The sequence below is a fragment of the Mesoplodon mirus genome, assembly GCF_964341445.2.
Source record: "Mesoplodon mirus genome assembly, chromosome: 12".
Taxonomy (NCBI): Eukaryota; Metazoa; Chordata; class Mammalia; order Artiodactyla; family Ziphiidae; genus Mesoplodon; species Mesoplodon mirus.
In genome coordinates this window covers 34,272,405-34,285,352 of record NC_138988.1, presented here as the reverse complement: position 1 = coordinate 34,285,352, position 12,948 = coordinate 34,272,405, and the positions used below count along the sequence as shown (strand labels likewise).

General features: G+C 42.2%; 2 protein-coding genes across 2 annotated transcripts in view; one reads left to right on the top strand and one right to left on the bottom strand.

Moving 5' to 3' along the window:
* CACNA2D3 (calcium voltage-gated channel auxiliary subunit alpha2delta 3) overlaps window positions 1-12,948 on the top strand; it is a gene marked incomplete at both ends in the record, with an annotated part of 792,926 nt that overhangs the window by 643,081 nt on the left and 136,897 nt on the right. The window lies entirely within an intron of this gene.
* Window positions 9,108-12,948, bottom strand: part of LRTM1 (leucine rich repeats and transmembrane domains 1) — a gene marked incomplete at both ends in the record, with an annotated part of 14,277 nt that continues 10,436 nt past the window's right edge. Inside the window, one exon of the mRNA XM_082638938.1 lies at window positions 9,108-9,541. Within this exon, the coding sequence (XP_082495064.1) occupies window positions 9,108-9,541 (434 nt within the window). The remainder of the gene's footprint in view (window positions 9,542-12,948) is intronic.

Sequence of the window (12,948 nt, the reverse complement as noted above, 5' to 3'; positions counted from 1 at the left end):
AGAGGGCACTGTTGGCACCCCTGCCCTGAGGCTGGGTGGCAGCTGCCCAGTGAAGGCCCATTCTGACTAAGTTGCTGCCAGTGGAGGGGAGCCTCCACTTGTGTGGGAGGTACAGACAACAGACAAGTGTAGCACGAATGGGAGGAAGAAAGGCAGGAGGGATGGAGGGAGGGAGGGAGGGGGAATTTCCGGTAGTGGCTAATGCTCTGTAGAAAATGAAGTGTGGTTGGGAGTAGCAAAGGCAGGGAAGAACACTCACGTTCATACTTGCATATGACAGAGGCAATGCTTCTCCAGATTGGGGGAGGATGGGGGCTCAGAGAAGGCCTCCCCGAGAAGGTGACATGAGCAGAGACCAGAATGATGAGGTACAGCCATTATGCAAATATCTGTGGGAAGAGCATTCCAGGCAGAGGGAACAAGATTCCAGGAATCTTGAATGAGATCCCCCATATATGTTGTATCTAGATGGGTTCTGTGAGACACAAATGAGTTTCTCAGGTTTGGGTGGTATTTACTAGGATCTAAACGCACAGCTGATGGGCAGATGGGCAGATGCCCCAGGGGGAGGTGAGTAACCTAAGGCAAGTCTTTGCTCTAAATGTCAGCTATGAGGTGGGGCTTTTTATATATTTGACATTTGCTTTTTTAAGTTGACTGGTGGGTGCCGTGAAGGGACAAAAGGAGGTCAAGGCCGGTAGGAATGACAACAGCAAACTTCATAGAAATGGATTAGTGATGTAGCTACCACTTATGCTGTATTTCAAGTCTGCAACAGAATCTGAGTTAGAGTTGGCCACGTAGAACAGCTGCTCTGCATACTGTGGTAGCCAGTGACAGGGCACGCTGAGGATCATTGCTCCATAAATAAAAATAGCCCAGAGTTTTGAGAAACTGGATCCTCTGTGCTAACTCTCCAGGACACTCACTCCCATGAGCCACTGTCCTTTTATAAACCTTATCAAAAGCCCCAACACATTCTCCACCCTAAAATCAACCACAGAATTTTGGAGTTACAGGTCCTTATACCTGGTTTTCGAGTTCTGTATCGGCAAGACTCCTCTTTCTGAGGTCATAGTAGGATTTGGACATTAACCCTAATGTAAGCCAAGGATTTAGGAGTGAGTACAGGGCCATTTCTCCCCTCTTGCTCTGGGATTGAGTTTTCACATTTGGAAAACAAGGTTGATTGGTGCTTTGGTTGGATTTCTAACAGCCTAGTTTTTAAAGATGGAGATTTGTTTCATCACCACAGAAAAGGAGAAGAATTAACCAATAATGGAGTATGTCTTGCACCCAGATTCAGTCTGGCTTTGGGGGGACCCCTCTGGTTCCTTTTGAGAGAAATGAATGAATTCATATAAATAAAGTGCTTGGTGAATGCTTATAGTTGAGTGCTCAGTGATCGTTAGCTGCTAAATTATTATTGCTGCTGTTACCATTGGTAAGAATGATGTATGTTACACCCACCACCTCTCATTAGTCAATGCTTATTGCCATGTGCCATCCCCTGTGAAAAACTTGCATAGGGAATGTCATTATAGTATCTTGAAATGTTTCATAGTAAAACTTTGAAGCTCACACTTTCATGTACCTATTCCTTAGAACAGAGGTTGACAAACTGTAGCCCATAGGAGCAAATCTAGGATGCTACCTGTGTCCTTCTTTTAGAGTTTTATTGAGATATATTTCACACACTATTAAATTCACCATTTTAAGTGTACAGTTTATTGGGTTTTGGTATTTTGCAGGTTGTGCAACAATCTCTACAATGTAATTTTAGAACAATTTCACATCCCCCCCAAAACCCCCCATACACTCACACAGGCGTGCGCGTGCACACACACCCCTTCATTCTTGATATCCCACTCCCCTCTCCAGCCCCAGGAAACCCACTAATCTACTTTCTGTCTCTGTGGATTTGCCTATTCTGGACATTGCAGATAAATGGAATCATACAACATGTGGCCTTTTGTGATTCACTTCTTTCACCGAGCTTAATGTTTTCAAGATTCATCCATGTTGTAGTAAGGATCAGTCCTCTGGCTTTTTTTTTTTTTTTTTCTATTTTATTTATTTATTTATTTGGCCATGAGGGCAGCATGTGCGATCTCTGACCAGGGATCGAACCCGCACCCCCTGCATTGGAAGGGAGATCTTAACCACTGGACCACGAGGGAAGTCACTACTCTGGCTTTTTAAACTGCCAAATGATATCCCATTGTATGTATGTATAGCATCCTATTTATCCATTTATCAGTTAATGGACATTTGGGTTGTTCCCACTTTTTAACTATTATTAATAATGCTGATATGAACATTCATGTACAAGTTTTGGGGCAGATATATGTCTTAATTTCTCCTGGGTAGAAATTGGAATAGAATTGTTGGGTCATATGGTAACTCTAGGTTTGATATTTTGTAGAACAGACAAGCTGTTTTCCAAAGTGGCAGCACCTTTTTACAATCCCACCAGCAACATACGAGGCTTCCAATTTTTCCACATCCTTACCAATGCTTACTATTGTCTATCTTTTTTATTTTAGCCATCCTAGTAGGCGTGAAGTGATTTGTATTTCCCTAATAACTAACTACACTGAGCATCTTCTCATGTGCTTCTCAGCTACTTGCATATCTTCATTGGGGAAATGTCTATTCAGATCTTTTGCCTATAATTAGGTTATTTGTCTTTTTATTGTTGAGATATAAGTTCTTTATATAAGCTGGATACAAGTGCCTTGTCAGATATCTACCAGCTGTTTTTGTAAATAATGTTGGATAGAGAGCACATGGACTAAAAAGCCAAAAATATTTACTGCCTGACTCTTTACAGAAAACGTTTGCCAACTCCTGCTTTAGATAAAAATATGTCACAGTCCATTTTTAAAAAAAAACACCTAAAATGCTAATTTGTTCACTCACTTATTTCACCATCTTTTTATCTTATGAAAATGAAGGGAATATTTAAATCAGAGGCTGTGTAAGTAGATATAAAAGACAGAGCTTCCTGTATCAGAAGGTATCCATCATTGTGCCTAATGTTTTTATATATGTGGTTACAGAGACATTCCAATCAAAGATCCTGAGCTTTCTAAAATATATGCTCTCCCTGTCAGTCAAGAGAGTGATTTACTTAATCTTTGCTCTAGTTTATAAACCTCTGAACAGTGTAATCAGCATAATGCTTGTTAGAACACTGGAAATGCCCTCACATGCTTTGGTGGAAAACAGTTTCTGGGATACTTTTTTCCCCCAACATGGCTCATGAGAGATTTGAGGATTTATTTAGCCACCCTTATCCAGGCAAATCTCCTAGTGACCTCAGTGGGATTTTGATCTCGGTGAAGATTAGAATATATATGACTCAGGCTAAGTGAAGGGCCAGAGAGGATAAATGAGCTGATGTACATTTTCCCTCCCTGGGAAGAGGGGGCATGACCAGAGGCTGCAGCATAAATGCTTTGACAGTCAGTGGACTCTTGCTCATGGAAAATGCTTTTGCCAGTCTGTGGTGGGAAAGGGACAGTGCTGATCAAAGGCTCTTTATTCCAATGGCCTCCCACAGTTTGCACTCACCAAGAGCTCCCACGTTCTATTCTGGGTGAAAAGATCTGCACAAGGTCAAGATCAGTGTCCGAATGTCATTCCTACTTCAAGGCCAAATTATATGTGACCAGGCTCAGGCAGACTGGAGTGTACATTTGTCTTAAAACATAAAAAGGAAGTTCAGAGTGAAAACACAGTGTATGGGCATTTTATATGCTTTTACTTCACTAGCCTTCATCTGTTAACTTCCAGATTTTTGCTGATATAGTCAGGTTTTTTAAGACAAAATTATTTTTGTTATCAAATCATTTTATTTGTGTTATTTCTCATTTTTTATGCTCTTCTCACTTCCTCTCTTTCATGCTTTCTGGAACCCACTCCAACCAGGTTTCATCCACAGTGAATCATTTCTCATCAAGGTTACCTGTAGCTCCTACATTACCAAATCCAAAATTGAACTTCAGATGTTCATTTTTCTTGGTCTGTGAGCAGCACTTGACCAAGCTGATCATGTTCTCCTTGCAAACCTCTTTACTTGATTCTTTGCCTACCTCACTGCCCACCCTCCTAGGCCTCCTTTGCTGACTTTGTTCATCTCCCGATTGTACATGTCAGAGGGCCCCAGGGTTCCTGTCCACTCTCAAGGCTTTAAACACCATTCGTGAGCTGGTGATTCCCAAGCCAGACCTCTCTCCCTTGACTACTCAGTGTCCCTGCCTCTCAAATAGGCCCATCAAATGCAATCGATTCCACACTTAAGTCATTCTAGTTATCTGGTTATTCAGTCTAAAAACTTTGGAGTCATTCTTTTTTTTAAAACATTTATTATGGATAATATTGAATATACGAAAAAGTAGATAGAAGCATAAGAAGAAACCCATGTATCCTTCATTCAAATTCCTACTCCACTAATTAATGATATGACCTTGAACAAGCGACCCAAACCCAAGATTATGTATCTTCATCTGTCATGTGGCAGTAAAATACTCACATTTTTGGTTAATTTGAGTCTTAGAGGAAAATGAAAATACTACACTGAAAACAACCGGCACAAAACTGGGTGTTCAATAAATGGTGGTGGTGGTACTATAATTGTTCTTTTCCAAATAATTAATAAAATAATTCCATAGTCTTCATATTGTGGTTCACCAGAATAAATGAAGAGTGGCAGGGGTTGGGTTGTATTATACATTCTAAGCCCATGCTCCTGCAAACTGCATTTATCAGGTGTGCAATTAATTATCTGTGCGACTTTGGGATAATTCCTTTCCTTTTCCATGCTTCCAGTTGCTATTTGTAAAATAAGAATATGGTAGCAAATAGGTTTAGTCTCATAAGTCAACTCCAGTTGATCAGGAGTAGGTACCTAGAAAACAGATTAAAAAGGATTCTGAGGCCAGCTACCTCAGTAGATAAGTTTGCCATGATCTATTAGCAATGTCTGAAACAGGTAGGGAGGCTGGTCACAGCTATTCTGAAATTTGCCAGACCTAGACTAAATGCTCTCCAAGGACCTTCCCAACTCCCAGTCCTCTTTTTCTTTTTCTGGCTCTTCTTGATGAGTCTTTGAAACTGGGTCACATCCTATCCATCCAAATGAATACTCAGTGTCATTGGAGTGAAAAGTAGGTGTGGATACTCCAGTCAAGAATCTGAAAAGAAAGTGAGGGATTAGAAAGCTGCTTCTCCCGATGGGAGGGAGGTTTCTTTGAGTTTTTATTGCGTTTTGAGCATAAAAAAATAAATAAATAAAACATTTTCATCACAAGGGAAAGCAGGATAGTTCCCTGAAGTTGTGCATATAAACCACACCCCAGTGATGCCGTGTGAGGTTGGAATATCATTTGCTGGTAGGTTTCTGTCTAATAGCATTTAGCAATGGATACACTGTGGGTTTGACCCAAGTGAAAACAGTTATTTCCTGATCTGTGATAGAAAGTTATAGGTTTCTAACAGTTGTATAATTATGATAATGGGTGCTATGGATAGATCATTTTAGAAATTGAGCCACTTCCTTTGATATTTTGGATCTATCACTAGTGTGATATTTCTGGGGTAACTTGGTTAACTTGAGTAATGAGATTTGATTTTCATGAACCTTCAGGAGGAAATCCTGTGATTCACTTTTCAGTCTTTCATTTTTGTAAGAAAAAAATAAAATACACAGTTGTCTGTGGGCATATTATCATCTGAAGCACAAGATTGTTCCCACAGGGTCAAGGATTTTTGCCTTAATTTTAAAAGCTTTCCAGGTATAGATTTGACACTAGGTCTTCTTTCTCCACGATCTCTGTGGCAGAAATTCCTCCTACGCCTTCTTTATATGCCTCATGTCTGTTAGGTCCTGCTATTGTGAATTTGTGATCTCTGGCAAAGCAAAAGTAGTGATACTGTTTCACTAAATATAATGAAGAAACTATATTTTACATTATTTTCTCAGAAACAATCAACACTAAATGTGATATTTGTTCACAGTATTCCTTCAGTAAGGCTCTATGACTCTTTGAAGGAAGGGCATTTTTATAGGGGAATTTATAAATATGACAGCAGCAATAAACAGCTGAAAATAATCTATGAGGCGTTTGCAAATTACCCCTCATGAGCTGTAGTGGTTGTGAAAGATAATTTGTGGTTCTCACAGAATACCCTGCAAATTGGGTCTTTCATCTGTGATGTTTTTAACAGAGAAAACATTTCATTTCTTGTATTAACAAATGATAATGCTGAATTGTTAATCTAAACAATTTGATTTATATTTTTCTGTGCTGAGAGAATTGTTGACATTTTAGGGTAATTATTTTCATTGTTAACTGATCTTTGTGGCAAAAGATAGAAATCTGAATACATGAAGGCATCATTTTAGTCATTCTCCTTAAAGACTTCTCATAAAGCAGGCATCTGCCTGAGTTACCATCTATGCTTAGAAATCTAATAGGACGTGGGTGTTGAGGACTGAGGATTCTAGCCACTTTCAGGATTTTCAGCGGTGGATTGGAAGCTCTGTCATGTAATCACTGTGGCCAGGGGGACGGGATTGACCTGTACAGGCCAGGGGGACGGGATTGACCTGTACAGTCACCAGGCCTCCGGCAGAGCACAGTGTACTGCATGTCTTAAATCACAGCAACGAGAAAAGGCACTTGTGGTTGGCCTCAGTAGTTCCCAGCTTATGTAATATCTGTTCAAGTATCTCACAGCATGGTTGCCAAGATTACATGAATGTTCACGAGAACACCTCTCACCATGCCTGGTACGTAGTACGAACTCCAGAATCATTTGGTGAAATGAGGACGATGTATAAAAAGATCTCCTCGATTTCCTTTCTCATAGTGCTTTCTTGGCCAAGGACTCATGGTCCAGGGCAAGGGAAAGAAAGATTTTTTTTCCACCTCGAAAGTAATCCCTACAACCTTAGACCGGATGCTCAGTCTCGCCCACTGAAGTGGTGCACGAAGCAGAGCAGAAAGGAGGCACCAGGCTTGGGATGGAGCTGATGCAGCAGCTGACTTTCTCTGGAATCTCTTTTTGATCTTAAAATCCATGCTAATTTTTCAAACTACTCTTTAACGTACCCAGGTTTATTTTAATACTCAGAAAAAATTAACATCAAATTTATACTTTTTCCCCCAGAAGAATTATTTAGCAAAATTGCTGCTCCAAAGAGATGGCCCATCTTTAACTTGTGGGTGTGGGCAGCCCACACTAGTTGTGAAGCACTGTGAGCAGGTATAGATGGCCTCTGTGTCCTGCAGGGTAAGCTAGGGTAGGTTCATCCGTCTTTCCCTTGGCCTCTTTATACTGTTGGGCAAGGCTTTGGGCACATCAGACAGGGAAACAGTATTCCAGGCTGAATGGACTGTCCATTCACATGCCAGTTTATGGAATGGACTGCTGATTTAGGATCCAAGCAACTTTTACATGGCCTGAAAGAGTGAATATAGGGCCAGTACCCTGAATGACAAATATGTTTTATCCTTTGAACCAATTCCAGTTGATTAGTTCTGGTTGCCTTACAGTGCTGTCTCAAGAAGGCATCTGTGGTGCATCAGGGCTCAGGGAGGAGTGCTGGGATTGATTAATGATGTCTGTCAAGGCCTCTGGAGGGACAGCTTGCCCTGTATTTGCTATTCTTTGCTTTTGCCAAGTCCTTAACTCCTCTGTGTAAAATGATTTTAATACTAACAGGTGACTAAATATGAGATGGGACATCATGAGCGAGAGAGAGAGCAGGTAGATTCTACTTTAAGAAATCCTAGCATGAGAAAATGCAAATTTACAAAATACATAAATCTGGAGCCAATTATTGCCATTACAGAAAGATTCCATGAAAGGTTCCTTTAAATAGCAAGCTCCCCTACTGCATTAAAATGATGATTCAATTTACAAAAATTTCCTTTGCATGCAGCTCTTCAGGACCGTGTCTGTGGAGTCAAGCAAGCCACACCTGATTTTTTTAAACCTCAGCCTAAATAATGTTCAGGACGGCTGCTCCCACGTACCTCCAGCCTCTTGATAATTTCCACTCTCTTCAGACTTCCTCTGACTTCCTATCCCAGAGTGTTGAGTAGACAATCTGGGTGGTGGTCAACAGCTGCTGGCTTCCACCCTGCCGCGGCTGCATTTCATTAGTGGGTAAACTGATTGCTCTGAGTATGTTTATGTGTGGGTGTGGTTGAACAAGCCTATGCACTCTGCACACTATGTACGTAGATACAGATACACATAAGCCATTATCTCGCTCTCAGCCCACCCTAAATTCATTCCTGCTGTGAGAGTTATAAATGGAAGGTTCCAATCGCCTGGTGGATATGGCCTTTGGGTAATATGTGCCTCGAATTCCACCACCCCATCCTCTTTGTGTTTGTTTATATGTTATTTACCCTTGCATCAGAAAACTTCCCCAGACCCTGGGCCTGAGTCCTATTATCCAGTCATGGAGCCCTCTTCTTCTTCTGTGGCCTAGAAAGCCCCAAATAGTTTTCTGATTTAGAAAATTAAATATAATCTGACTCTTGTGGCAAGCTACAAAATTCCCAACCAACAGACGCTTTTGCTAAATATATAACACACCTAACATCTAAAAGTATCACTGGTCTATCATGAACTTGGACTATAGAAGCACTCAGTGCCCATTGGGTAAGATTGCCAACTTCTTCCCAGGCACTCAAAATTGGGCAGTTTTCCAGTGGACCACCAAGCTTCCAGGAATGCTGGCACACGTGTTTGTATTTCTGCTGCCCTGTAAAGGCAACTTAATGCAGGGAAGAGTACCTTGAAAGAGATGTATCTTCCCTTTCTCTGTGGACAGCCTTCCCCACATAGAATATTGTCATAACTTCTCAGGCACAGAGCACAAGTTATCATCTCTGTTTCAACTATGGTATTTTTTTAAAAATCTCAACATAAATTTCTTCCCAGGAATACTGTCTGTTTTTACAGACACATCTTTTTTTTTTTTTCCTTTTGGAAAAAGAAAATGAGACAGTAACAGTGAACCATCAGCCCTGCTCAGAAACTTTCTTCTGGCCTATAATGATTATTCCTATTTGAGATGAAAGCTCTTAGGCCGTTGAGCTGTCAAACAGCTCTTTTCCTTTTGTCTTCGCAGGCTCATTGATCTGAGCCAAGCGTCCCCCATGGTACTGGGCGGTAATAGCTGCATAGGTGCAGCCATAAATGGCAGCCGCCAACATCATGAGACACACAATCCCACACACCACCCCTGTGATGACGATGGTGGCCACGGCGTGGCGCAGGTTGGCTGGCCTCGGCTTGGGTTTGATCTCACACTCCCAGTGGTCTCGCTCCCCTGAGCTGTGGCTCTCAGGGTGCCTGGGGACAGCCCGGTGGGCAGCACCTAGCTGCTGCACCTGTGAGGACTCCAGGTCTGGAGAAGGAAAAGGGCAGGGCTGGTACAGCTCGTGAGGGATTTTAAGGAGGTCCTTTCCCTTCCAGGTGTCCGGTGAGGCACAGATGATGCTGTCTGTTATTCCCCCTTTGAGAAACAAAAGCAAAGAATGATAACAGAGCCTGATACAACCAAACTCCCAAATCCTCAACCTGTAAAAACTTAGGCAGATGGAATTTATAAAACACCTTTTTTTTTCCTGGAGTCAAAAAATTTAACAACCGTATTTTATGATTTTAGGGTTTCTAAATTGGCTAAATGCTAAAAATGCCACACACTAAATGGACAATTATGTGTGACCAAGCGTTCATTAGAAGCCAAGTCACCTTTACCTTATAAATGCCAAGGGAATAACAATGCAAAAGCTGACAGGAAGGGGCGCTGGAGGCCAGCCTGAGGGTACTGTTTTATGCCCTAATGAGCCCTGCCACACAAGAAATCTATTGTGCCAAATTCCCAATGGAGATCTAAAAAATAAATAAATAAAACAAATGTCTTTTGTTGTGATGTTATGTGTTAATTACAAAGACCCTCTGTCTCTACCAACACTCTTCAGTGATGCCAAACCGGGAGGTCAGTGGTCCTGTGAGTGAGTGCTTTGTGTATCTGAAGGTTTGACGGGAATATGAGTTACGTTCATGGGATTAAATACAATTAACGTGTCTCCTCAGACCTCGAAACATTTAGTACTTCAAGTACCAAACTTTCTCTTTTTTTTTTTTTTTTTTTTTTGGCCTTGCCATGTGGCATGAGGGATCATAGGTCCCTGACCAGGGATCGAACCTGAGCCCCCTGCATTGGGAACGTGGTGTCTCAACCACTGGACCACCAAGGAAGTCCCAAGTATCGAACTTTCTAATGGGTTATTGGACTCAATTTCCATTCTCTCTAAGGGGATTAATTTCCTCAGGTGTGTGGACTACTATTGTTCAGAGAGAATTTGAGTGCCTAGAAGTTCTTTTCTAGAAAGAACACTGGGCTAACAGATTCTATCCTGGCCAAATTTGACCACCAATTTACTATTTGACCTCAGGCAGATAAAGTTCTCTGACTAAATTTTTTGCCATGAAAACATCCTATTTGTATCTGACTTGATAGTTTATAAAGCACTGTTAGATAAGTCCTCACAACTCTGCTCTAATGGGTAATTCTTATCCAAGGTCATTCAGGTCATAAGTGGATAGATCAACACCGAAACCCAGCCCTCTCCTGTGATCCCAGTTTTCCCCGCTACACCTACCGCCTCTCTCTACTTCCTCCTCTCTGAAACATCCTGAGGTCAGTGGAGTTAACACATGACCCTCAGTAGAATCTCACCCCCATGAAGCCTGGTACCAATCTTAGCCAAGTTAGACTGGAGATTCTTTGTACACATCGTAGGTGAATTATGAAACTATACCAGAAGTTCCCATGTGGGAGCTTGTCACTTCAATGTTATTAGAACCTTCCTTTGTATAGCGCTTCAGAGTTTTGGGAATGCCTTCACATCCATTCTGTCTGAGCCTTATAAGCCGAGTCTTACCATGGCCGTATTAGTAGATGGGGCCATTTTGCAGTTCAAGGGTTATTGTGGCCCAGGTCACACTGGGGTTAGTGGCCATGACAAAATTCAACTCATACCTTTTTTGCTTTTACTGCTTGAACTGAGTCACCTATTGCCAGAGTCTCTTGGGCCCGTCCTGGCTTCTTCAGTGATCCCCCAAGGCAAGAGCCTCAACTCTAAAGCAAAAAGATAACAGGAATTTTCTCCTTTCCTGAGCTGAGGTGCAGGAGGCCAGAGGTGCGGGGTGCCTGTTCTGGATGAGCCCAAGGCGCCATCAGCCTGCACCGTGATTAAGGATCCCTGTCTCAGAGACCGTTTCAGTACTCTGCCTGGAAGCTCATTGTAAAGCAGAAGTCCAGAGAGCAGAAAAGAAGTGTGGGGGCTTGAGAAGAAGTAACCATATTTAACCCAGCCAAAGAGCACTGAGACTTTCATCAGGGGAAGAAAGGCCACCTGCCATGGGACCAGCAGTTCCACCAGCTGACCTAGACCTAGACTGGGGTGGTTCACCCAGTAACTTCAGGGGTAAGCTCTGTCTTTCTCCAGTTCCAGGCTTCCTGATGTTCAACATTAGGGTGGGAGGCATGGCCTCAGGACACAGAGCCAGGAGAATACACAGACTAGAGCCTGGGATATTGCTGGAAGGCAGGGTTTATGGCCACCAAGAGCTCCGTGGCCTCCTGTGTCCTTAGCCAGGACTCACTTCCCAGCCTTCCACCACCATCTCCTCAGCCATGACCCCAGGAAGCAAATCTGCAGATGATAGCTTGAGGGTCTCAGTCTCTTCTGGATTCAGAGAAGCTGACAGTGCAGGAAGCTCCAGCTTTCCAAGCACTCTCATTATTCATCATCTGTCCACTAGCAGCTCTTAACCCCTGTCTTGGGAAGAAATGGGATTCAAATCTTGAGTCTGACCATTACTTTGCTGTGCAACCCTAAGCAAGTTACTTGACCATTCTGTGCCTCTGCTTGCTCATCTGGAAAGTGGGAGACTGGGGTAATAATGAAATCTACCTCACAAGATTGCTTTGAGGACTCAGTTGGATAAAGTATGTCAAGTATTTAGCACAATTCCTAGCCTAGAATAAATGTTTAATACAGTTAGCTGTCAGCATAAAGATGATTTGTTTAGTTATGAATGGAAAGAAAAGAATGCTAATTACAAAACCTATGTGCATGTTCTTGTGGAGGAGACATTATTAGGTATTCATCAAAGCATGATTTTTGGCTGTCGGGTCCACAGGAAGATGAAATTTCCCCACCCTTTGTGGTCAGATTGGGGCCACGTGATTGAGTTCTGGCTAACAGAACCAATGCATGACACTTCCAGGCCACAAAATCCCCTGCTTCATCCTCCATATACTTTGTTCCCCCTTGGTGGGAACTAAGGTCTTGACCAATACCTATTCCCTTATTTTGCCTTTATTCAATGCATCAGTAGACAGATTGTCTCCTACATTCACTTGGGGATTGTATTTAGTTATTTTGGGACACCCAGGTCTTGTTATCCCAAATAAATTTTGCCTTCCTCCAGAGAAAGACTGTCATCTGGATGGGGCGGCTCTGCCATGAGGGAGCATTGAACTGCACTGTGGAATGTGAGGACCAGAACGGGCCTTAGGAACTCCCTGGCTTAACACTGTCAGTTTCCACCTGGTGACACTGAGGGCTAGTGAGGGGCATTAATTTGCCTGAAGATTACCAGTGAGTTTGTGGCTGAGTAGGGGGAGCTATATCACACCTTATGTTGCTTCTAATATCCTGGACCTGAGAAATATTTTTTGTCAAGAAATATTTTTAATTGATGAAAACCATCTTTCTCTGATGCTTTGGCTTATGCTTACCATTTAGTCTAGAACACAATAGCTGAAGCTACTTCACTGCTAGATGTAAACACTTTTATTTGCAATCTCCTATAAGAAAGGTTTTTGTCACATTATATGGCCTCTGT